The 24,132-nt window shown below is 39.5% G+C and overlaps 2 protein-coding genes across 12 annotated transcripts in view; both read left to right on the top strand.

The window, feature by feature from the left end:
- Nucleotides 1-24,132, top strand: part of Pde8 (phosphodiesterase 8) — a 257,748-nt gene that overhangs the window by 226,414 nt on the left and 7,202 nt on the right. For 6 of the 11 annotated variants that reach the window (XM_089735322.1, XM_089735321.1, XM_028188434.2 and 3 more), the window contains 8 exons: nt 13,284-13,341; nt 17,023-17,190; nt 17,650-17,852; nt 19,480-19,660; nt 20,559-20,735; nt 21,161-21,193; nt 22,204-22,296; nt 23,602-23,853. In XM_089735322.1, coding sequence (XP_089591448.1) covers nt 13,284-13,341; nt 17,023-17,190; nt 17,650-17,852; nt 19,480-19,660; nt 20,559-20,735; nt 21,161-21,193; nt 22,204-22,296; nt 23,602-23,853 — 1,165 coding nt within the window. The remainder of the gene's footprint in view (nt 1-13,283; nt 13,342-17,022; nt 17,191-17,649; nt 17,853-19,479; nt 19,661-20,558; nt 20,736-21,160; nt 21,194-22,203; nt 22,297-23,601; nt 23,854-24,132) is intronic. The other 5 variants (XM_028188452.2, XM_089735325.1, XM_028188460.2 and 2 more) reach the window with 3 other exon arrangements.
- On the top strand, nt 1,481-4,750 carry LOC149500867 (uncharacterized). Its single transcript, XM_089735360.1, has one exon. The coding sequence runs from the start codon at nt 2,288-2,290 to the stop codon at nt 3,197-3,199; it is 912 nt and encodes a 303-aa protein (XP_089591486.1). The 5' UTR covers nt 1,481-2,287; the 3' UTR covers nt 3,200-4,750.

A 24,132-nucleotide genomic window follows, 5' to 3' on the forward strand; every position in this document is an offset into this window, starting at 1 on the left:
GAAAAGTGTATAAAAAAGGAGTCAAAAGCAGTCCTAGGTTAAAGACTCCGTAGCATATTGCTACGCCGTAGCAATTAGACTAACAAGGTTTTTAAAGTACTAACTAAGTATTTCCCGCCGCAAATTGTAATTGGAATTAAATGATACGTAACTTACCGTGCAAGTGACACTATGTGTAGTCCACATAAATTTCTGATTACTGATTTGCAGTGAATACACTATTCGCGTAAAGCTTAGAAACCGTTTCCACAGTTGAAAAAAAGATGACACGGTATCTATCGAAACATAAAAAAGAAACGACGCATTTCCGGGTCCATCCCTTTAATTAAACGATACCTTTTAGTGATAATAAAATTCCTCACGACCCATCCGATGGCATCCACCAATTGTCTATGGTTAAGTTTGGTTTTAATTAGAGAGCCTAATGCATAGCACAATCAATGACATTAACAATGTGCTTGTCAATACACATCCGAATTAAATTCTAGACTTTCTTGATATCAGATGATAGATCAGACTTGTGATCAGAAGGATATGCTGAAAACCTTATGAAATATGGCATTTCAAAACTGAATTAGCATTAAAGTTTCAAAACTACATTCTGAGTTCGATTGTGTGAGACAGCATGATTACGAATTATCATTCGTCCACTCGTCTGACATTTGCCTTGCTTGGCAAAGGCAAACTTGGCAATGCGTAATCAACTTATTAGTTTTAATATTTTTGACTGCTGTATCTTTTGTGGTAGCCGGGCTTTATGAGAAGGCTTAAGATCACCCAAAGAGCAATGGAGAGGGCTCGGAGTTTCCTTGCGAGATCAAATCAGAAATGAGGAGATTCGCAGGAAAACCATGGTAACGACATAGCCCAAAGGATTGCGACATTGAAGTGGCAGTGGGCAGGACACATTGCTCGTAGAACGGATGGCCGTTGGGGCCAGAAAGTTCTTGAGTGGCGACAGCGTACTGGAAGACGTAGCGTCGGTAGGCCTCCCACAAGATGTGCCGACGATCTATTGAGGTTCGCGGGGATCCGCTGGATGCAGGCAGCGCAGGACCGGTCTTTGTAGCGAGGCTTGGGGGAGGCCTATGTCCAGCAGTGGACGTCCATGGGCTGTTAAGAGGGCAAGTTTTTTTAACAGCGAGTAACGTAAAAAAGTTTATAAGTATAAATTGGTTATTGAACGAGGAAAATTCGAAATTATGTGACGTCATATAAGAAACATATAAATACTCTAAAACAAAAATGAATTTCTCTTTTCAATTTTCGACTAGCGTTTTTCGATTCCTTTCGCTCGATTTCGAACGTTTACTGTTCGCTTATGATTGATCCCGTTTTGTTATTTGAAAGATGCGAGAACATTGTTCAGTGAACCTTTGAAATATGTGTAGCTGTCGGGAAAATGAGATAAGTGTAATACTACAATAGACAGTTTAACGTCCCTTTTCAAGGTTCTCGATAAACAAAGGGAAGTTTTTTTTTTAAATCGAATATCACGTCTTAGAGAATTTGTCACTACCCGGCCCCTCTACTCAGTGACGTCAGGCGGTGGGGCGAGAGTCACGTCATCGCGCCAGGTGCCTATAAATAGCAACGCCTTTGCTCGAAACATTCATTCGATCGGTGGCGTTCGTGAGAGAAGGTAGTCGTGGACATGGTGTGCGTGAGTCATTGTTTTAAGTCTTTGTAAACGTGTCCCAACTGTAATTTTTTTAAATGGTTCTTCTTCTGATTTTTAATATCAGAAGTGGGATAAAGGACTCAAATAGCCCACAGTAGAGTAAAACTCTGAACTTTGTTTTGTTTTACAATTACTGCTTACTTTGATGCTTTCATACTTTTCTCAATCCGTGGACCTTACCCAATGGTGAGGATGGTGCCTCACGGGCATTGTCGCCAGCTCGGGCCCCTCAATGGTTCCTGCGGCAGTAGCACGCAAGCGACGTGCCGTTGCCTACGCGCGCCCATCTACTTTTGGCGTGCATACTGCACGTGTTGCTCGCGTACCGTAACTGTGCGCGTTTGCCTACTTCTGGCGTGCAAAATGCGCGCACTGCTCGCGTACCGCTGCCTGCGCGCGCTCGCCTGTTTCTGGCGTGCATACCGCACGTACTGCTCGTGTGCACACTGCACGTGATGCTCGCGAGCCGCCAACTTCACGGTGCCGTACGACTGGCAGTGATGCAGAGGGCGATGTCGCTCGATCTGCGGCCTGCTGCTTCACTCGTTGGGGCTATGATGCCTTTGGATTATCTATCAGGACGGTCGAGCGGGACGCCCGCCACACATGGTGCAGCCTCACATCGTGGGAGCAGACTGGAGCTGGGACGGCTGCCCTGCCGAACTTTCGAGAGGCGCGGTCCTAACAAGATCTTTCGCACGCTTCCGCATCATCGAGGACCGGTTGCCGGTTACGACACCATTAACGTCGACTCCGTTACTGCATCCGAGCGCTGGAGGGCGCACTCCGACGTCGGCTTCGGGGGCCAACGAGGTGTCCGTGGCTGATGCGGAGACGCACGGAACGGGCCAAGCTTCCAAGGCGCTGCGTGATGCGAGCGTTGGCACGGCGGACAGGATTGTTAGTGCACTTTCTTCATTGCTTCAAGTAAGATCTAAGCATTATTACATCTCAAACTTTGACCCTAGTGTCCATGAATTTGACACGTGGTGTACGGAAGTAGATCGAGCTCGCGAATTAAATCGTTGGGATGATCGCGAATGCCTAGGGCGAATTGGTGGTTGTTTACGTGGTGATGCTAAAACTTGGTTAGACGAGTGGGTGACCGGAGACCGCACGTGGACAAATTTTAAAGCAGAGTTTAGATCGTTGTGTCCACCTGAGGTTGATATGGCCACTGTCCTTTATGACGTAATGAGCACAAACTCCAACAAATTCACCACGTATGCAGAGTACGCACGAAAGTCTCTTTTACGTTTAAACATCGTCAAGGGGCTTTCGGACGAATTAAAAACCGCCATAGTGATTCGAGGCATTTCCGATCCTCAAGTAAAAGCGGCGACGGTCAACGCTAAGCTGCAATCAAAGAATTTGGTCGAATTTTTGTCGGTATATGTAAAACCTAAGGGTGCACCTGCTCCTAGCAATCCTGTTCGCCCACCAAACACTAGCACGTTCAATTCACGTAAGCGATGTGCCGGTAGCTGCGTAATATCGGTTAATTTTTGGGAAAATTAGAACAATCTGGTGAGTCGAATTATTTTTATTTGGATCAGTCCCGTAACATTAAAGCAAGACTTCACAGAAGTTTGAATGATTTCGACACCGATAGAAGCAATGTGGCTAAGTTAGTAAAATTTGATGATAATGATGATGATGTTGGATAATGATGTAGTTGAATCTGGTAATAGAACCTATAACACTCAGAGTACCTCCATCGAGTGGTATAGCTGATACCATCACTATTTGGTCGTACTGTACGCACTTGTCCGTAGTCGTAACTGCAATTCATTTGTGAGTTGTTCAGACGGCGATGGGCGGCTGGTGGTATAGCGGATACCTTGGTCTCAAAGGAGACTATTGTTGTGTTGGTCTAGTAATGACCTGGGAGTCGCTGACTCTATATTGTGAAGTGATGTGTATTGGTTTTATCATTTGTAGTAATGATAATATGGGTGGCATAAATGACACTAGCTGCGCCGACAGCCAGGCCAAGAACGTTTTATACGATCTGAGTTGTTATAGTTTCTGATTATTGTTTTGACCTTGTGTTGTCAATGATTGTTATGGTTCAATTTTTCGGTTTACTACGATCCGGTCAGTGTGGCTGAGCGGGATGCCTCTGTTCAATGATTTCAGTGGGGACTACGGGAAGACAACGCAGGCTGCGGCACTGCACATGGTGCCCTGGCGTGGCAAGTGGTCTCCAGATGCAGTGGTGGTGCTTGCCGGCCGAGGCGCGCAGAGGCGTCTCGCTGATCCGCTGCTTGGTGGGTGTCCCTGCTGGTGGCGCCCCTACTGATCAGCACCCGGCGTTAGTCGCACCCGACATTGTGGCTGTTGTTTTGCCCCGACATTGTGGCAATGCCCCGACATTGTGGCTGTTGTTTTGCCCCGACATTGTGGCAATGCCCCGACATTGTGGCTGTTGTTTTGCCCCGACATTGTGGCAATGCCCCGACATTGTGGCTGTTGTTTTGCCCCGACATTGTGGCTGTTGTTTTGCCCCGACATTGTGGCTGTTGTTTTGCCCCGACATTGTGGCAATGCCCCGACATTGTGGCTGTTGTTTTGCCCCGACATTGTGGCAATGCCCCGACATTGTGGCTGTTGTTTTGCCCCGACATTGTGGCAATGCCCCGACATTGTGGCTGTTGTTTTGCCCCGACATTGTGGCAATGCCCCGACATTGTGGCTGTTGTTTTGCCCCGACATTGTGGCAATGCCCCGACATTGTGGCTGTTGTTCTGCCCCGACATTGTGGCAATGCCCCGACATTGTGGCTGTTGTTCTGCCCCGACATTGTGGCAGTGCCCCGACATTGTGGCAACGCTTCGTAGTTGATATTGCCCTCTAAAAACCCCGATAGTGGTTATTGGATGGTAATGCTAACGGTTATGTTTCAATGTTTGTTGGCATTTGGCAATTGACAATGACGCAAGTGATTGTTTACTCAGTGTCTGAGAATCCGGACTCATTCATTGGCGAAACAATTAACTTTAAGCGTTTTTCTATACCGTACGTGCCTAACGTATACGGATATTGGTGGCCGCCTATTCTGATATGATCACTTGCTGATATGATCACTTGACGTGCACACTTGTGGTCTGGTTGGAGTGGGTGACTGCTAATAATAGCAAGAACAAACATTGAGCAGCTTACTAAGAGTTTTCTGTTTTTGATGACGATGAATACGATGGGCACTTATCCAATGAGAATGAGTCCCATGGTGATCGTGTTGAAGAGGAGCAGAAAGACCAGGTTGGGGTGGTCGAGGGAGACCAGCCTGAAGGGAACCAAGCTGACGAGGCCGTTCAGCTGTCAGGAGAGGCCGTCTTAGAGAATTTGTCACTACCCGGCCCCTCTACTCAGTGACGTCAGGCGGTGGGGCGAGAGTCACGTCATCGCGCCAGGTGCCTATAAATAGCAACGCCTTTGCTCGAAACATTCATTCGATCGGTGGCGTTCGTGAGAGAAGGTAGTCGTGGACATGGTGTGCGTGAGTCATTGTTTTAAGTCTTTGTAAACGTGTCCCAACTGTAATTTTTTTAAATGGTTCTTCTTCTGATTTTTAATACACGTTTAAACTCAATTCGAATAACACACAATAAATTTGAAGTTAAAAAATTGAGGCACAAGATTTATTTTGTATTTTATTTATTTATTACGCTTCATGTAAAATTTACATCGGCGGACTTAATGCCTAAGGCATTCTCTACCAGTCAACCAAAAGTAGTGTAGAGTAAATAGTGGTAGGTGCAATGAAATTTATATTAAGTTACGAATAGAAACACAAAAAGTATATAAATATACATACATACATATATACACACAAGCACACATACATACATATAATAGTTTATACAGTATTAAAAGGAATATATTAATCAAAGATTTAGCCCTAATAGATCCTCTATTTTACTATGCAACAATATTTATTTTACTACAACTCTACCTTGGATCACTTTGCACTTCGTATCGTATCACTAATCATGTCACTTCGAGCTTTATGGTAGAGTATCATTTTTCGCGTTGGTTCGCGCTTAATCACGCTAATGGGCAGGAATTAACGGCCGAACCTTTCCAACAAACTCCAACACGACGGTAATTGTCCGTTCTACTGACTACTAGATGGAGTTATTGCACTATTTACTAGTGCCGCTATTCAATGACAACGGCTCTCTCCGTAACTCGCTGCCGTTGTAGTATTTCTTCTTCTTCTCAATCGTGTCACTCTTGACAGAGTGGTCGTGATCGTTATATAGTGTCGGAAGGGGCAGGCTTGATGTGTCTCACGATGTCCCGCCATCTCTCCCTGCTCGAGGACATTCTACTGCACTCATTTAGGGGACCTCCCACTGCAGTTTTAATTTGGTCGGTCCACCGCATTGGTGACCTCCGGCGCGGTCTTATACCATTAACCCTTCCCTGTACAACGAGGCGTTCTATGGACCGGCCATTTCTAATAATACCTATGTAAAAAAGTATTATATTATATTGCATTGTAATTGTAAGTTTGCCCGTATTCGTTGCGACGCTTTCTTTATTGCATAGAAACGCTGCAATTATAATTGGCACTTCATAAAAAGTTTCCAGCGTTGTAATCGGAACATGAATCGTTTTGACAAACGTTTTTGTCTTTCACGAATCTAGCAGTGTAATTTGACAAACCTTTTCTCTAATAATAACATCACAAAAGTAAAGAAATATCAATAAATATTTATTTACTTTTAAAACTGTGTGTACGGTTTGTACATACCTAACTCAATGCTAGATGACGACTACGACCGCTCTGACAAGAGTGATACAACATACATACGACAACTCATTACGTTGACGTGACGTGCTATGACATGTCCTTCTTTAAAAGAGGCTTGTGGAGAGTATTAAGCGGTAGGCAGCGGCTTGGCTCTGCCCCTGGCATTGCTGAAGTCCATGGGCGACAGTAACCACTCACCATCAGGTGGGCCGTAAGCTCGTCTGCCTACAAGGGCAATAAAAAAAAAAAACGTGCGTCGTCATTGTGGTGTCAAATTATTTTACTATATTCTTGTATAGCAGTGCTCTTAGCAACACGTACTCGTTAACACGCTACCATTTGTACTTAACTAACATAATAAAGGTGCTCAAACAACATACTCTTTTGGAACTCAACAAACTTCCCCTTGAAGCCCAACACTGTAACATATCGACGCTTGAAAGGCAAACGTGACTAAAATAGGCAGTGATAGGCAATAACCATATTCGATACGCAAAAAAAAAAAATTTCTAGGTCTATTAAAATAATTTCAATCCTACAGCTAGATTCGTTAAAATATAATTTTTTTCAGGTATTTCAACTTTAAATTAGTCTACTGTAAAGTTCACGCATTGTCGCTTAGTCATGTTTGCCTTCCAAGCGTCGATGTTTTCTCCGGTCACCAATTAAGATTCAATGTTTAAAAAGAAATTGAATCGCAAAAATTAAAGACTCGTTAAAGTACCCGTCGAAATCTTTGACTGGACTTTTGCTGACGCTCACTCGACACGGCCCGCTGGGCTGGAAAACCTTGAGCGTCCTCTCAGACAACACCCTCTTATAAAATACTTGTTTATTATATAAAGCGTTCAAACTGACAGCTCATCTGATCACGCACGTCAATACATAAATAATTGATGAATAAAAACTAATCAGAGTGAAGTTTACTCCAGTTTTTATTTATTGCTTAGATGGATGGACGAGCTCACAGCCCACCTGATGTTAAGTGGTTACTGGAGCCCATAGACATCTACAACGTAAATGCGCCACCCACCTCGAGATATAAGTTCTAAGGTCTCAGTATAGTTACAACGGCTACCCCACCCTTCAAACCGAAACGCATTACTGCTTCACGACGGAAATAGGCGGGGTGGTGGTACCCACCCGTGCGGACTCCCAAGAGGTCCTACCATCAGTCATGAAGAATTGATTTTATTTCAAACCGTCGTTTGAACAATTTGATGGACAGTAAAATCAAGGGTTAACAGGAAAGCTTTGAATTCTATGTTCGAATACAATGTTGATCTTTATATGAGCGCCTTCTTTTCTTCAAAACAGTTTTGTATTTAGAGTTTAAATGCTTGAAACGCAACCTCTTATGTAATCAATAAATCCTCCTAGAAAGCGTAAGAGATTTAATAAAATCAATCCCTAAAGAGCATAATTTTAAATTTCATTCGCTTTCAAAGTGGTAGCGGTTTGATTGTGCCATTGGTATTGCTGAAGTCCATAAACAACCCCGACTACTTACTATCAGGTGGGCCGTATGCTCATTTCCCTGCAAAGGCATACAAAAGAATTTGTCCTCATCGAATTTCTGGTTCCTTATATCTTCTTCCTATTCGTACACTCTTGACAGAGTGGTCGTGGTCATGCGTCAGTCGGATCCTGCGATACCGATGCTCTCGCGATGCAACGCCATATGGCACGTTGTTTCGCAGAGTGAGAGCAATCATTTATGTTGAAGTGAGTCACAGACTTTATGAGGTCGGTCCATCGTGCTGGAGATCGTCCGCGAGATCTTTTGCAGTCGACTTTCCCTTGCAAATCAAATCAAAAAAATTTATTCAACATAAATGAAAGTACATACTTGTTGAACGTCAAAAAGAACTACCGCCAATTCACAAAAACTAGCCTCCGTCCTGAGAAGAACTGGCAAGAATATCAGCGGGCATGTCTTTTTTTTTAAATATTAGATTATTTTTTTCAATGTTAGATTTTTTTGAAATATTCATTTTTACAAGGGTATTATAACGTAACAATTATTGCAATATTGAAATTCCCGGAGCGATCAGCTCATTCCCACTTTGTGCAATCTTCTAGATAATCATTGACTTTATAGTAAGCTTTATTGCACCACCAACCGCTCAATGGAGTCCTCATTACGAGTGATGTGCCCGAAGAACTTGAGGATTCGTATATTTTTTTATTGCCTAGATGTGTGGATGAGCTCACAGCCCACCTGGTGTTAAGTGGTTACCGGTGCCCATAGACATCTACAACGTAAAAGCGCCACCCACCTTGAGATATAAGGTCTAAGGTCTCAGTATAGTTATAACGGCTGCCCCACCCTTCAAACCGAAACGTATTACTGCTTCACGGCAGAAATAGGCAGGGTGGTGGTACCTACCCGCGCGGACTCACAAGGAGTCCTACCACTAGTAAAAAAGTCCTTTTTGTACTGGCTTCTAGTCTCATATAACACGGTTTCGCACTACATGCGGCTTTGTAGGAACGTATCTACCGTGTTATAGGAGGGTTACCTCTAATATCGATTTTTAATTCAGAGTTGAAATTTTTCTCTTTATTCTCAGGTTTGAAGATGAAGTGGCAATCGCTAGTTTTTTCCAAAGTTTCAAATTTTTCAAACCCATATTTCGTCTTCATTATATATTTGTTATTGTTGTTACCGACTCGCGTAGACAACATTTATGCCGCTTTGAAAATGAGGTCGACGTTTCATTTTTACTTGGGCTGCCCCGCCATTCGATCCAGCACGCATGTGTCCTTCGAAGCAGAAATACGCAACTCTCAATATGAGGTCGATCCAGCGAGCAGGAAACGCAATTGCCATAATACACATTCTGTTTCATTTCCCGATTATTGTTATGCTGTTTAAAATCCCTGAATTTTGGCACACTTTTATTTTTATTTTTTATTGCTTAGATGGGTGGACGAGTTCACAGCCCACCTGGTGTTAAGTGGTTACTGGAGCCCATAGACATCTACGACATAAATGCACCACCCACCTTGAGATATAAGTTCTAAGGTCTCAAGTATAGTTACAACGGCTGCGCGCACCCTTCAAACCGAAACGCATTACTGCGGACTCACAAGAGTACCACCAGTAAAATCCCTATTTTCCCTATAATCCCTATTTATATGGGTTCATGTCTATTTTATTTATTGACGTGCCACTCCACCCCGTGAATAGGTAATCAATGCTCTTATCACGAAACGCGAGCATTATTTACGACGGATATATTCACGCCGACTTGGGTGTTTTTCTGGGAATCTGGTAAATTAGCGTTGTCATAGCTACGAGGCTTCCAGTTTCGGATAACGAGCTGTGACATGTTTTATCCGAGATAAAACAAGAGAAAAAATATCTAATGGCCGCGATTTAATCCGTGCTTTCGACAATATAAGGACAGCGTTATTAGCTTCATTGCTACAACGTTATTTGCTAAGACTTTTTGAAGTGAAACTTCTTTAGGCACATGAGGGTAAATTTTTTACAGATGTAACGTCACGCAGGTATGCAACGGAAGTGTCGAAAAATTTTAATACAGCGCCATCTATGAGATTTTTTAATACTAACGTGCGTATGAAACCTCTTGTAGTGAATTTCAATTTAGGATTATACGTGACGTTAAAATATCGATTCCCAGAGGGCGCTACCTCATACTATAAAAGATGATTGACAATTATTTACTAAAGACAAAATTTTACATATACTTAGACATTTAGGACAATTGTATTTTAATTTTTGAAGGTTTCACTTTTGTTTCTTTTTTTTTTACTTCGCTGAATTTAAGCGCGTTGTTGGTCCTATTTTATTACGGTAGCTCAATTTGCAAGTTGCGATTTATATAACATATACTAGCTGATCCGGCAGACTTCGTAGTGCCTCAATCGATAAATAAAAGACCTAAACGTTTGTATAAAATAAACTTGAAACAAACAAAAGCAATCCGTCCGGCGAGGGACACATCTAAAATTATTACTTTTATTTAATTCCGAGCATTTTCATAATTATCTACCTTTTAAACCTTCTCTGGACTTCCACGAATAATTCAAGACCAAAATTAGCCAAATCGGTCCAGCCGTTCTCGAGTTTTAGTGAGACTAACGAACAGCGATTCATTTTTATATGTTGGCACACGTCAGGGATGGCTGAGCGGTAGTTTCGTCATCACTCGTATTCGATTGAACTCAGTTTAGTCAATAAAACTTTTCAATAATAATTATTGAAACTCAACACACACAACTTTCACAATGACAGGATAAACCGACAGTTTCGTTGCACATACCGACAGACCGACTGACTGACTGACTGTCAGAGACTCACTGCTGAGACGGACGGAATCACTGTCTGACACGAATGCCACGACTCTGTCCACGTACCGCCATTTTATACTGGGGCGTTACGGAGTCTACCCTTCATTTTGTAATATTTATCAAAACAACATTTCATCATTTAAAATAATAATCAAAACCACCGTCTTAATATTACTAAAAGTCGTTATCCACGACATATATATATTATTATGTATAGATTCATATTCACAAAACGTATGCATTATTAAAAAGAAAAAGGATTATGTTGAAATGCGTAAATAAACGTTAAGTAAACGTTTGGTGCATCATCGTTATTCCTGTTTCACCTCATTTACATAAGCCAGCGTGTTGCTCAGAAACTCCTGCTATTTTTTTATTTGGTTCCATCTTCCGTATAAGCGAAGACAGACTACTCAGAAAGGATATTGACAGTTCAGTATTAAATTAGGTACTGTAACAATACATACGGTGTACTGACGGTAGGGCATCTTGAGAGCACACACAGGTAGGTAAAATACACGATATATGAGTCGACTATTATCAAAGCCGGCAATGTGACTTTTGGATAATTATTGGTAAATCAGAAAAACGAATTATTGTTTTTGTATTCCATTGGCAGTCACAAAACTGTTCTGAACGACATCTTAGATAAATAACAGGTTAAGTATTAGCCTTTATTTAATGCAGGTTTTGAACCGTATTCTTTGAAGGAGACGATTATATTCAAATCAATCTGTATTGAAATATCAATAAAAAAAATTTGTCCAAATGCACAGATTGCCACCTTTGATAATAGACGACTCATATGATAAAATACCTGCATATTTCCGCCACGAAGCAATAATGCGGGTCGGTATGAAGGACGGGGTAGCCGTCGTTCTATACTGAGAATTAGAACTCATGTCGTAAGTTAATAATATGTATTATGAAACTTTGTATGAAACGGCAAAGATCTTTCATCGAGCTAGTGAAATAACTCGTAAATTAACGATCCGAATGTTATTGTTGTGATAAAACTTGTTGTATAAATGAAAACAATTCTAAAAAAGTCGTGAACGCGAATCAGGTATTTGTTCAATGAATTTCATATCAATTTATTTCATCTGTGTATAGTATCATATATATTAAATGAGACATTTAGCTAATCTATATATATAAAAATGAATTGCTGTTCGTTAGTCTCGCCAAAACTCGAGAAGGGACTGATTTGGCTAATTTTGTTCTTGAATTATTTGTGGAAGTCCAGAGAAGGTTTAAAAGGTAGATAAATATGAAAATGCTCGGAATTAAAAATAACAATTTTGTTTTTCCTTTGATGTGTCCCCCGTCGGACGGATTCCTTTTGTTTATTTTAAGTTTATTTTATACAAAAGCTTAAGTCTTTTATTTATCGATTGAGGCACTACGAAGTCTGCTGGGTCAACTAGTTTAGGAATAAAAATTACCACAACGTACAAAACAATACTGCGATGTCGCGCCAAGGTTTTTCCTAATTTCAACATTAGCCAAATTTTTTTTGCAACTACGAGTAATACTACAACAAAAACAAACACTTGTTGCGCTTTAGCGTGCGTCATAGTACAAACGATGACATTAATGCAAACTGAAACAAAGAAAATATGTTATATGAAAACAGCAAGTCGCCGTCACGTTATAGACGACACGCTCTCTAACGCTTCGACGTTTACACAAGAACACAATTCACACGTTCCAATGCCTGACACATGACATCGCATAAAGAGGCATCATTTTCATCACGCCAGAGGGAAAAATCTAATTTTATTCGTCATGTTTCGTGTATGGTGTCGAATTAGAGCTCTGAGATAAGCGTACGTTTTGTATAACACGGTATAGTATAACACGGTACGGTATCCCACGGGCTATATGTAGCAAAGGATCTCGTAAATATTTTAAAGCAGTTATAATATCGATGAGTGAAAGGTTAAAGTAAAAGGTTGATTTAAACAATATTTTTGCGACATTACAGCAGAGCCAACTTCTTCAGATATTTGAATGAAGTAAACTTAATTGAAATTAAATTTAAAACATCGAACTGTTGATGCTAATACCAAATCACACGTACCTTTAACTACAAAGATTAATGCCCCGTATTAAGCGAAATGTCGCTTAAACCAAATAACCCTTCATCCCTCGGTACATGTATAACTTAATGGACTGAAATTGGTAAAAACTTTAAAATGACCGCAATAACCCAATAATAAATCGGAGGGAATAATAGGAATAATAAATAGATTGAAAAAGAAGAAAAAACAACACAGCGGCACGGCTGTACCCCTTCTGAATTCCATCAACGCTGGTCTGATCTGGTCTGGTCATAGTTACAGCGGCTGCCCCACCCTTCAAACCGAAACACATTACTGCTTCACAGCAAAAATAGGCGGGGTGGTGGTACCTACCCGTGCGGACTCACAAGACGTCCTACCACCAGTAGTAGACACTCACGAGAGGACAGGAGGATGTTCTTTTTCGAAGCCATTAAACAAATCTTCTGTTTTGTTACAGTGCATATCTCAAAGATGAATTCGGTGTGCTGGCATATTTAGAGGCAGGATTCAACAGGGTGAGTATTGTTCAAATTATTCCCTGACTCAGGCATCGATCTAAATATTTCTTACTGGTGGTAGGACCTCTTGTGAGTCCGCGCGGGTGGGTACCACCACCCTGCCTATTTCTGCCGTGAAGCAGTGATGCGTTTCGGTTTGAAGGGTGGGGCAGCCGTTGTAACTATACATGAGACCTTAGAACCTGTATCTCAAGGTGGGTGGCGCATTTACGTTGTGGATGTCTATGGGCTCCAGTAACCACTTAACACCAGGTGGGCTGTGAGCACGTCCACCAATCTAAGCAATAAAAAAATAAATAAAAAAAATAGCATATTATAATAACACACTACATCCCGGGTCGAAGTATCCTTTGTCAACCATGAAACCGAACATGTGGAGTGAAGTGTCGGATCCATTCCTGTCATTTGTAATTCAAATAATTCTGCGTCGACACTAATATGGGTTCTACTTATCTTCTATCACTATTTGAATAAAATATACACATATGTATGTAGTTTTTAAAAGATTCCTAAAACGATTACGTAATAAGCTATTAACTATTTATTTACTACTAGCGACCCGCCCTCGCTTCGCTTCGGAAACATTAAAACACACATGAAACCAAAAAATAAAAATAAAATAAAAATTAAAAAAAGTAGCCTATGTTCATCAGGGACAATGTCGGCTTCTAATGGAAAAACAATTTTTCAAATCGGTCCAGTAGTTTCGGAGCCTATTCGAAACAAACAAACAAACAAATCTTTCCTCTTTATAATATTAGTATAGATGAGAACGATTTCATAAATGAAGTTCATTATAATCAGGTGCCCTTAGTCAAAATTTAATATTTCAAAATTCATTCAATATTCTATTAAAAAAAACTATATTTTCTTCTGTTTTGAGATTCTTGTAAATAAATAAATTAGTTTACAGTTTTCGTGGCAATCGTTAGTAAATGTACGTGAAGTAACTTAATCCAACGAAATTACAAGCTTAATCGAACAATAAAAAACCAATACGTTTGATAAAATATAGGTTGTAATGGTTGTAAAATTGGTTGTAATTTCTTTTGTGCATCAATAAAGAGAAAAAAATATGCAGTTGATTGTTAGCGTTGTTGCTGTAATATATATTCTTAAATATCCGATAACATTTCTGTCTCAATGTTGAATAAGATACCAATAGTTATTTAGATATAATTACTATGGAATTTTCCACGAACAAAGGATTGCATGGATACCGAGATAGTTCTCTGATCGCTAGCCATATGTATTATTGATTTTGTCGATTTAATGCTTGAAAATTTCAATGCAATTTAAATATTTTTTTTATAAACCGACACATTTCATGTTTCCATTTTTATGGTAATCATTCACAAGACAATTATCTTCAATTTTTAGCTAAACACAAAACATAAGATAATCCCCGTGAAAATCTTTTCAAATATGATTATTACGTAATAGTCTCACGAGAAGTCTAAATACAAAAGTTTCGAGAGAAAAAATACGAAAATACAATCGTAATCGCTCAAGCTTAGCGAATGGTTTCGTAAAAATAATTATTCGGAAAATTTGTTACGACAATGAAAAACGATTATTTACACACGCGCAACCCTAAGCCAGGCGCTCATTAATATTCGAACCATTGATATTCAAACGTAACAGCGCATTAACGTCGTTCTAGTTTTCTGTTCTGTCAATAGTGTGCCGTGTACAAAAGCTGCAATACAAAAATAATAGAACACGATAATTCTGAATTATCATACGGCAACAGCAAAGACGTTTATGTAAATGCGAACAAGTCGTTGCGTTGCGTAGCGTTGACTTAAATTATTTGAACATTAGTAAACATTTTGCAATTCACAAAAGTTTCGGGTCTTTAGCGATACGCAACTCTTATCGTGGTCATTTTCGAATTATATCACAAGTTTCATGAATATAAATTAATGTAGATTGTCGGTTTTTATGCTAAAATAAAATAGTCAAATGTGACAAGTTCTTAAAATAATTGTGACCTGCTGTTAGATTGACGTCAGTCCCAATTTCAAACCAAAATACATGATTGCTTCTTAGTACTCGTCGAAATAGACTAGAAACTATTTGAAAACACGAGTTCTAAGAAAATCTCATATCTATTTAGTGCGTATGCTTTTCATGGCATAACAAATATTATTTAGTGTTGAATTCATAAGTAGGAGTAGATTTATGATTTTGCTATTAATGGAAACTATTTTGTATATCAGATCATTAAAAGCTTGCTTCACAAAATAATTTACCTTGATAATTTACTTTGCCTTCAAAGGTAATGCAACAAAACCCCATTGCTGTTAATTTATTTCGCTATTAAATATATATCGCTATAAATATCGCTATAAAAAATCGCAAGCATATTTTTAATTAATTATATTTCGGGGATCTATCATGACATGAATGAACAATATTTGCACTGCTCTTTCCAGCCATTACAAAATTTTAATTCTCGTTACATATATTTTGTGCCATCCATAAAAAGAATGAATTACAGTATCAAAATCATTAAAGATATCTTAAGTAGCACAGCACGATTCAATTGAATATTGATAGAGATGGCAATCGACCGCGTCATGACGGTAAATCAACTCTAATCTAAGCGTCTTTGTGCTGGCTTACAATTAGGGCTGTCACCAAACAAAACTGCAATAACATTTCAATAGATAGCTCTCCTTCTTTTTCTTGTGCCTATTTCATATCAGGTATGGTATTATCATGCTCTTATCATGCTGGATAAGACCTTGGCAAGTTTTTACAACCGGCTGCCTACCTGACGTCCTTAGATTATCTCTTCAGCAATATATCCATTCCAACGTGCCATAGGGAGAGATTTTTTTCTGTTTATTCTTTTTGTTTTTATTTTATTCTTCTTGGGTTCAATTATCTGTATTTTATTATTATAAACATAAATAAGTAAATTTATACAAAACTAATAATGAGTTCGTCCGTGACCACAAAAACTCTAAAGTGTTTGAAACATCGAAACTAATACAAGGACAATAACAAACTCAAAGTTAAAGCATAAAAGTAGATTTAGTTATGTATCATCATCATCAACAGCCCACAGTCGTCCACTGCTGGACATAGGCCTCTCCCAATCCACACATTTTTTATGTTTAAAATCCTTCAATTCAGTAATTTTCAACAACAGATAAACGCGTGGACTATGTCCCTTATGTGTCAGTTGAGTGACCTCTCACCGCGACTCACCGTTGTTCACAAAGATGAGTCAAGCAAAGACAAGTTCACCGGTACTGAAATCTGAAGGCCTCTCACAATAATTATAATATCACGACAAATTTAACAGGGCCTCCGAAGCAAGAATTTTGTGTGTGCTCCGAAGCTCTTTTAAAATTTGTTAACGTCCATGTAAGCCGCTTTTGTTTCTCAATCTCATGGAAGGTAATTTTCGAAACTCGAAAATAAAATACCTGTACCACCGCCCCTGCCTATTTCTGCCGTGAAGCAGTAACGCGTTTCGGTTCGAAGGGTGGGGCAGCCGTTGTAACTATACTGAGACCTTAGAACTCATATCTCAAGGTAGGTGGCGCATTTACGTTGTAGATGTCTATGGGCACCGGTAACCACTTAACAAAAGGTGGGCTGTGTGAGCTCGTCCACCCATCTAAGCTACAAAAAATTTTTTAAAAAAAATGTTCTCTGGAACAGGTTATGGTGGAAACAGTAAACACGACAGCTTGGTGCGCCGAAGTGCTGCAGGCGCGTTCCTCGGCCGCGTGCTCCCGGGCACAGATCGCAGCCACAGCCGCCCTGGCCGCTGCCGCCGATCGTTGCAGAGATTTGGTTGCCATCACTGACGACCAGCAGAGGATCCTCGTGAGTGTTAATCTTTTGGGTATCTTAAGGCAGCGGCTTGGCTCTGCCCCTGGCATTGCTGAAGTCCATGGGCGACGGTAACCACTCACCATCAGGGCGGGCCGTATGCTCGTCGGTCTACCAGGACAATAAACAAAAAAACTTTAATTATTAGGGTTGTAGAACATGCGAAGTAACTTTGGATTCATCGTCAAACTGAAAGAAATCCGAGCTAATAATAGGGCTGGTACCTACATTTTTTATACTTATGAGTATTAAACCTGTTTCAATATTATACATGCTCCTGAGACGCGGACTACTAGAATTTTCTGAGTTTTTCCCCAGTATATGTTAAGATTCTAATCTAACTTCTAACTTCTAAATTCTAACTTCTTTCCTTCAATGAGCATCAAATGGAGCACTTTAGAGTAAGTAGCGACGTAGATACTACTTTTGTTTACGGTCATTACTTTGAAACAGCTCACTAATAAATCCTGGTGCCGTATGCTGGGGTGGCGTTTGGAGGAAGGTCCGAGGCCAATCCACGAAGCAGCTGGAGGAGAAGCTCTACGACTGGCGACCACCGGAGCCAGAGACTGGGAGGCGCCAGTTACTCTCCGTCGCAGGGCTGCTCCAGATCCAATCATGCTGCCATGCAGGGGTGCCACTATAGGGCTCACTAAGTAAATTTTATATTTCAATTATAATGTTTAACTTCTATATTTTTTTTTTTATTGCTTAGATGGGTGGACGAGCTCACAGCCCACCCGGTGTTAAGTGGTTACTGAAGCCCATAGACATCTACAACGTAAATGCGCCACCCACCTTGAGACATAAGTTCTAAGGTCTCAGGTATAGTTACGACGGCTGCCCCTCCCTTCAAACCGAAACGCATCACTGCTTCACGGCAGAAATAAGACTAATATTAATAAATACTGTACATTTTTGTACAATACTATTATAGTGGGTATATTAAGTGACTAAATTAAAATAAGTAGTTGGCCTCTCGTAAATATGTACTTTTAGACAAATAGATGCCCTAACATATTCAAACACTGGGTCTGCGGAGGGACTTCGGTTCCCTCTGTATTTTGTACCGTATGTTCCATGGGGAGTGCTCTGAGGAGTTGTTCGAGATGATACCGGCATCTCGTTTTTACCATCGCACCGCCCGCCACCGGAGTAGAGTTCATCCATACTACCTGGAGCCACTGCGGTCATCCACAGTGCGTTTCCAGAGATCTTTTTTGCCACGTACCATCCGGCTATGGAATGAGCTCCCCTCCACGGTGTTTCCTGAGCGCTATAACATGTCCTTCTTCAAACGAGGCTTGTGGAGAGTATTAAGCGGTAGGCAGCGGCCTGGCTCTGCCCCTGGCATTGCTGAAGTCCATGGGCGACGGTAACCACTCACCATCAGGTGGGCCGTATGCTCGTCTGCCTACAAGGGCAATAAAAAAAAAAAAAAAAAAAAAAAAAAAAACACTACACCGAAAGAACAAAAATTCTGAAGACACTGTTTAACTCTATACTATTTACACAATGATTATTTTCATCATTCTCCTGCCCTTCTCACTCACTTGGGGTCGGCGCAACATGTTTCGTACATATCTCGTTTCATACTCCTCTCTCATATACCATTTCTTCACTCACTCCCTTCTTAGACATATCGTCTTTCACGTAATCCATCAAATTCTTCTTAGGTCTACCTCTTCTCTATATCTTTCCACATTCATAGTTAACATTCTCTTACTAACCTCATTTTCATTTCGTCTCATCACATTTCCATACCATCCCAAACGCGCACTTCTCAACTTCTCTGTCACAGGTGCCAGTTTCAGACTTCCTTTAACATATTCGTTCCGTATTCTATCCATTCTCGTTACTCCACACATCAATCGCAACATTCGCAGGAATTCCTATATATTGTAGATGATCGTTTCATGTCTTTTTAAAATGGCACAATCCATTCATAGTGCATTTCAAATCTGCAACGTACCATACCCGTCTGTTACGAGCTCCTTCTTTTATTTTATCCTACCTACCTTGACAGGCTATATCTGCGTTACCCTAGCGTGTAGGTGAGCTCTCGGGGCTCAAACCGGAGGTGTTGCTAACACTGGCCCTGGCAAGAGTAGTGCTTCGCAGAATCTACCACCGGATCGGAAACGCGACCCACTGAGAATATCCGTCGAGAAACTCAGTGGGCTGCGTCTATGGGTTAATTTACTCGTCGAACCCGGTTCGAACGAGGACGGTGGCCGGATCGGAACCGACAGATTTATTTTACACTAAATACTTGTATTACAGGACAACTTCTCACATAGTATTCGTCTGTGAGCCGAGCGCAGGAGAGGGCGACCGTGGTAGGGGCTCGCTGCACTCGATCAGACGCGGCTCGCTTGACGTGCGCTCAGTGGCCTCTGACGGACTGCGTCGAACCTCACTGGCCAAACTACAGGGACTACCTCTCGAAGCACCCATCACTAAGGTATATAAATCATCGAACTACAAACCTAAACTTAAAATGCTTAGAGTCGATTTTCGATATTCAAATTGTAATTGATCTTGATGTATTTCGAAATTTTTGCAATATTTTCAAGATTTTTCTTGAACAAACTTTTCTTTGAATAATTAGAGACGTAAGCTAGATTATCTGTAATTGAAGTTAATTCGACAAATCAATTGTACGGAAAATTGATAATTAAACTTTAAATATAATATGGTAACAATAAATTTGTTAAGTTTCAATTATGTTGATCCTTAAACATTATTAGCATTTCTCATTCATTATTTCGGAAATAACACAAATTATAATGTAACATAATATTATTTAATAATATAATACAATGTAACCCAATTCGATACTAATTACGATTGCATTATGCTGTTTTAATAAAACATTATCAATTTACCAAATGATGAATCATGCAATGATTCTTTCTCTTTTATCACTAGTTGCATATTGATATATGCAAGCGGGCTGGGGGTCAATACACGAACAGTTGATGAAGCAACGATACACTGACATCAACTGATTCCCCCTTATTAGACAATGGAGTTGAACGCCTGATAATTACAAAATAAGGAATTAATTATATTTTAATATAACTAAGTAAAAAACGAGCGGTGTAGTGTGTGGTTGTCTGAAAAGGAAGTTTATTTTTAAAAAAAAAAAAAGTGTTGCTGTTTTTTCGACTACCAAGTAATTTGTCTGGAGAAAATCAATTCAAGCAATAAGAAATCCCGTTTTGCTTTTACATATTATTACATGTGTTCCTTTTTTAAATTTACTTTGGTGTACCATAAAGCATAATCTCGCTCTGTCTCTGTGAAATAGTTGTTGCATTTCGTTTTTTTTTTAATAGTTTAATCGTTGGCAACTCTAGGTGATATCCTTACTATCGGCGGCTACGGAGGGTGCTCCGCCTTCCACCGTGGCCTGTATAGAACGAGCCGTCGACATGCTCAGGACTTCAGAGCTGTACTCACCACAAATGAGAGACGAAACTAAACTCAGAGTCGAGGACCCCATAGCCACCGATCTCATTGGCGCACTGCTCTCGGTAAGCAATTCTCTATAAAAAATACTAATTAAAAAATAATTTAGTCAAGAACAAAAGATGCCCTAAAACTAAGTCTGTTATTATTTATCTAAAATTTATCTTGTAAATAAGAATAATTAAAAACGTACGCTTATGTATGTACGTTAAAATAATTTAATATAAATCATTTATGTATCTATTGACTACTTAGTAAATAATATAAATATAAAATTCAGATTATTTTTATTTTATTTATCTAAATGTATTATTATAACGACATTAATGCATGCTATTTATAATAGTTGTGTATCTAAAATTCTTATTCTCCTCTCCTACATTATATTTCAACATTTAAACGATATAAGCAATACATATAAATACATATATGTGTATTTTATTACTAACATGTTATTTATTTGTTTACGAACCTGTTGGACAACGGATAGCGGGAGCAAGTGAACCAAAACCTTGTCTATATGGTAGGAGATTTGTTATTACAACAAATGTATCGTCTTCTGAACTCCTTCGTAACGCTAGCCGCTTTCTTAATGAATACTATTTAAATGAGCTTCAGCTATTTGTTCTAATCAATATTATAATCATTGAAATCCTAATTTATGTGTATAGATATGTCTTGTCGTCTTTCGATAATTATACCTAATTTACTTCTCGGGGTGTAATTGTGAAATTCAAATTCAAATTCAAAATCATTTTTTTCAACTTGGATGTCATCAAAAACACACTTGTTGAATGTCAAAATGTAAAAAAAAATGTTAACTCTACCACCGGTTCCAAAAAAAGCCACAGTCCTGAGAAGAACCGGCGAAACAAACTCAGCGGGCTTTTTTTTTTTTTGTTCTTATTACCATGAATGAGCGTACAAATAAAATCATGACTATTTATTAATGCATTTGACAATTACCGACCCCTCATTTTTACGTTATTGTTTTCTAACATTTCTCACTCGACTATTTCTAAACTTGACACTTACTAACTTACTAACTTGTTTATTGTTTTATTTATTAAGATCTTTATCATAAAACAATGGTATGATTTAGTGTTTACAGCATGTAAACTAGAAAACTAGATGACAATGTTTAAATAAATTTATAAAATGTTGAATGTAATAGACAGAAAATATCTGTACCTACTTGTTTTTACTGTACCACCACCCTGCCTGTTTCTGCCGTGAAGCAGTAATGCGTTTCGGCTTGAAGGGTGGGGCAGCCGTTGTAACTATACTTGAGACCTTAGAACTTATGTCTCAAGGCGGGTGGCGCATTTACGCTGTGGATGTCTATGGGCTCTAGTAACCACTTAACACCAGGTGGGCTGTGAGCTCGTCCACCCATCTAAGCAATAAAAAAAACCTACTTATAAATTAAATTATAGAACAAACTTATCAAAATATATAACTTTTTTAAAAAATGTTAGGAAACAGATTTTTTTTATGTTTTCTTGTTATATTATATTACTGTTTTTGTCTCAGCAGGGAAATGCTAACGTCTTATCGTCGCGTCGAAGCAGCAATGACTCCACTGTCGTGCGTTCACAAACTAACAGAACCAACATCAAACACAAGGTAATTTTTACCTAAATACAGGGAGGGACCTTTCTTTATTTTTATTTTTATTGCTTACTAGCTGACCCGGCAGACTTCGGAGTGCTTCAATCGATAAATAAAATACCTAAACTTTTGTATAAAATAAACTTAAAACTAAGAAAAGGAATCCGTCCGACGGGGGACACATCAAAGGAAAAACAAAATTGTTATTTTTATGTAATTCCGAGCATTTTCATATTTATCTACCTTTTAAACCTTCTTTGGACTTCCACAAATAATTCAAGACCAAAATTAGCCAAATCGGTCCAGCAGTTCCCGAGTTTTAGCGAGACTAACGAACAGCAATTCATTTTTATGTACATATAAAGATAATTATTTTCTTAACTCTTGACCGACTGGAAAAATTATTGGTGGACACTACGGTCCTTGAAATCTTTTGCATCATTTCCCTACTACTCTTCATTTTCAAACATAGCTTGGATGGTTTTTCTATTAGGGTTTAGAAATTACAACCTATAAACATCAGTACATTTTCTTCTATTTTTTTTTTTTCTCAATTTAAGATTATAGGCTGAAATCCGTTGGCTGTAGATTTCTTTAAAAACGGCTTAATTATCGATTGAAATTTGTAGATAATACTGGTGTAGTATAGTACTCAGACTTAGAACTTATATTTCAAGGCGATTGGTGGCATTTACGTTGTTGATATCTATGGGCCTTGTAACTATGTATTTAACACCGGATCAGACGTGGGTTCGTTCACGTAATAAAATAAACTCAATGTAAGTAAACTTGTACATTGATGATTTATCGAACTCCTTGTTAGCTCACAATGCCACATTATATTCGTGACAAAAATTTTAATTATCTCTCCCTTGTATTCTGATTTGTGGATCGACGACCTGTTGAAGTTCCCGGGAATTTTCTGGATGAAGGCAGCGCAGGAGTAATCGTTGTCAGTGATGGATTTACGCCTAGGCCCGTGAGATCCGGGCTTAGGACGACATGATTTGAGGGGCGGCAAAATTGTTGAAATGCCAAAATATCAGAGACGAAAAAAGTAAAGACAGTCAGTCATCTTTGAAAATGAATTCAGATATTTTTTTATAAAAAAAATGAAGTTAATATAAATTTAAAATAAAAATATTGGATCAAAATTAATAAAATTTATTCTAACATTAAGGCCAACGCGATAAACAGGGCTTGAGGTTCCATCAAGCTTAAATCCACCACTGGTCGTTGTGTACCACCACGTAGATAAACAGATTGTATTCAGAAAATATTAGTGTGAGGAGTGACGTCAGATCTTATTAAACTGTTTAGACGACTGGTCAACTCCGAGAGCTTCTGGACACGGCTCTAAGCTGGGACTTCGAGATCTTCCGCCTGGAGGATCTGACCCGCGGACGGCCCCTCGCGCACCTCGGGCTCGCGCTCATGGGGGGCAGATTCGACGTGTGCGCCGCCCTGGAGTGCGACGAGAGAACGCTCCTGCACTGGCTCACCGTCATCGAGACCAACTACCACGCCGTCAACACCTACCACAACTCCACGCATGCGGCCGATGTACTACAGGTACAATTCAGATCATCACTAATTCGTACATTATACATAGCGTACATTTTTTAATTATCTATATATTAATGGTGTTAGGACCTCTTGTGAGTCCGCTCTATTTAAAAAAAAATTAGCATTGTGCACTTCTTCTCTATATTCTCTATAAGTGTGGAAAATTTCATACTCCTCCGTCCGCGCAATTTTCGTAAAAAGGGGTACAAAGTTTTTGCTTTACGTATTAATATATAGATATACTACTAGTATTTTTTATTGCGTCATATTTATAGACGACTTTAC

This window comes from Bombyx mandarina, chromosome 19 (assembly GCF_030267445.1).
Source record: "Bombyx mandarina strain Sakado chromosome 19, ASM3026744v2".
NCBI classification, from domain to species: Eukaryota; Metazoa; Arthropoda; class Insecta; order Lepidoptera; family Bombycidae; genus Bombyx; species Bombyx mandarina.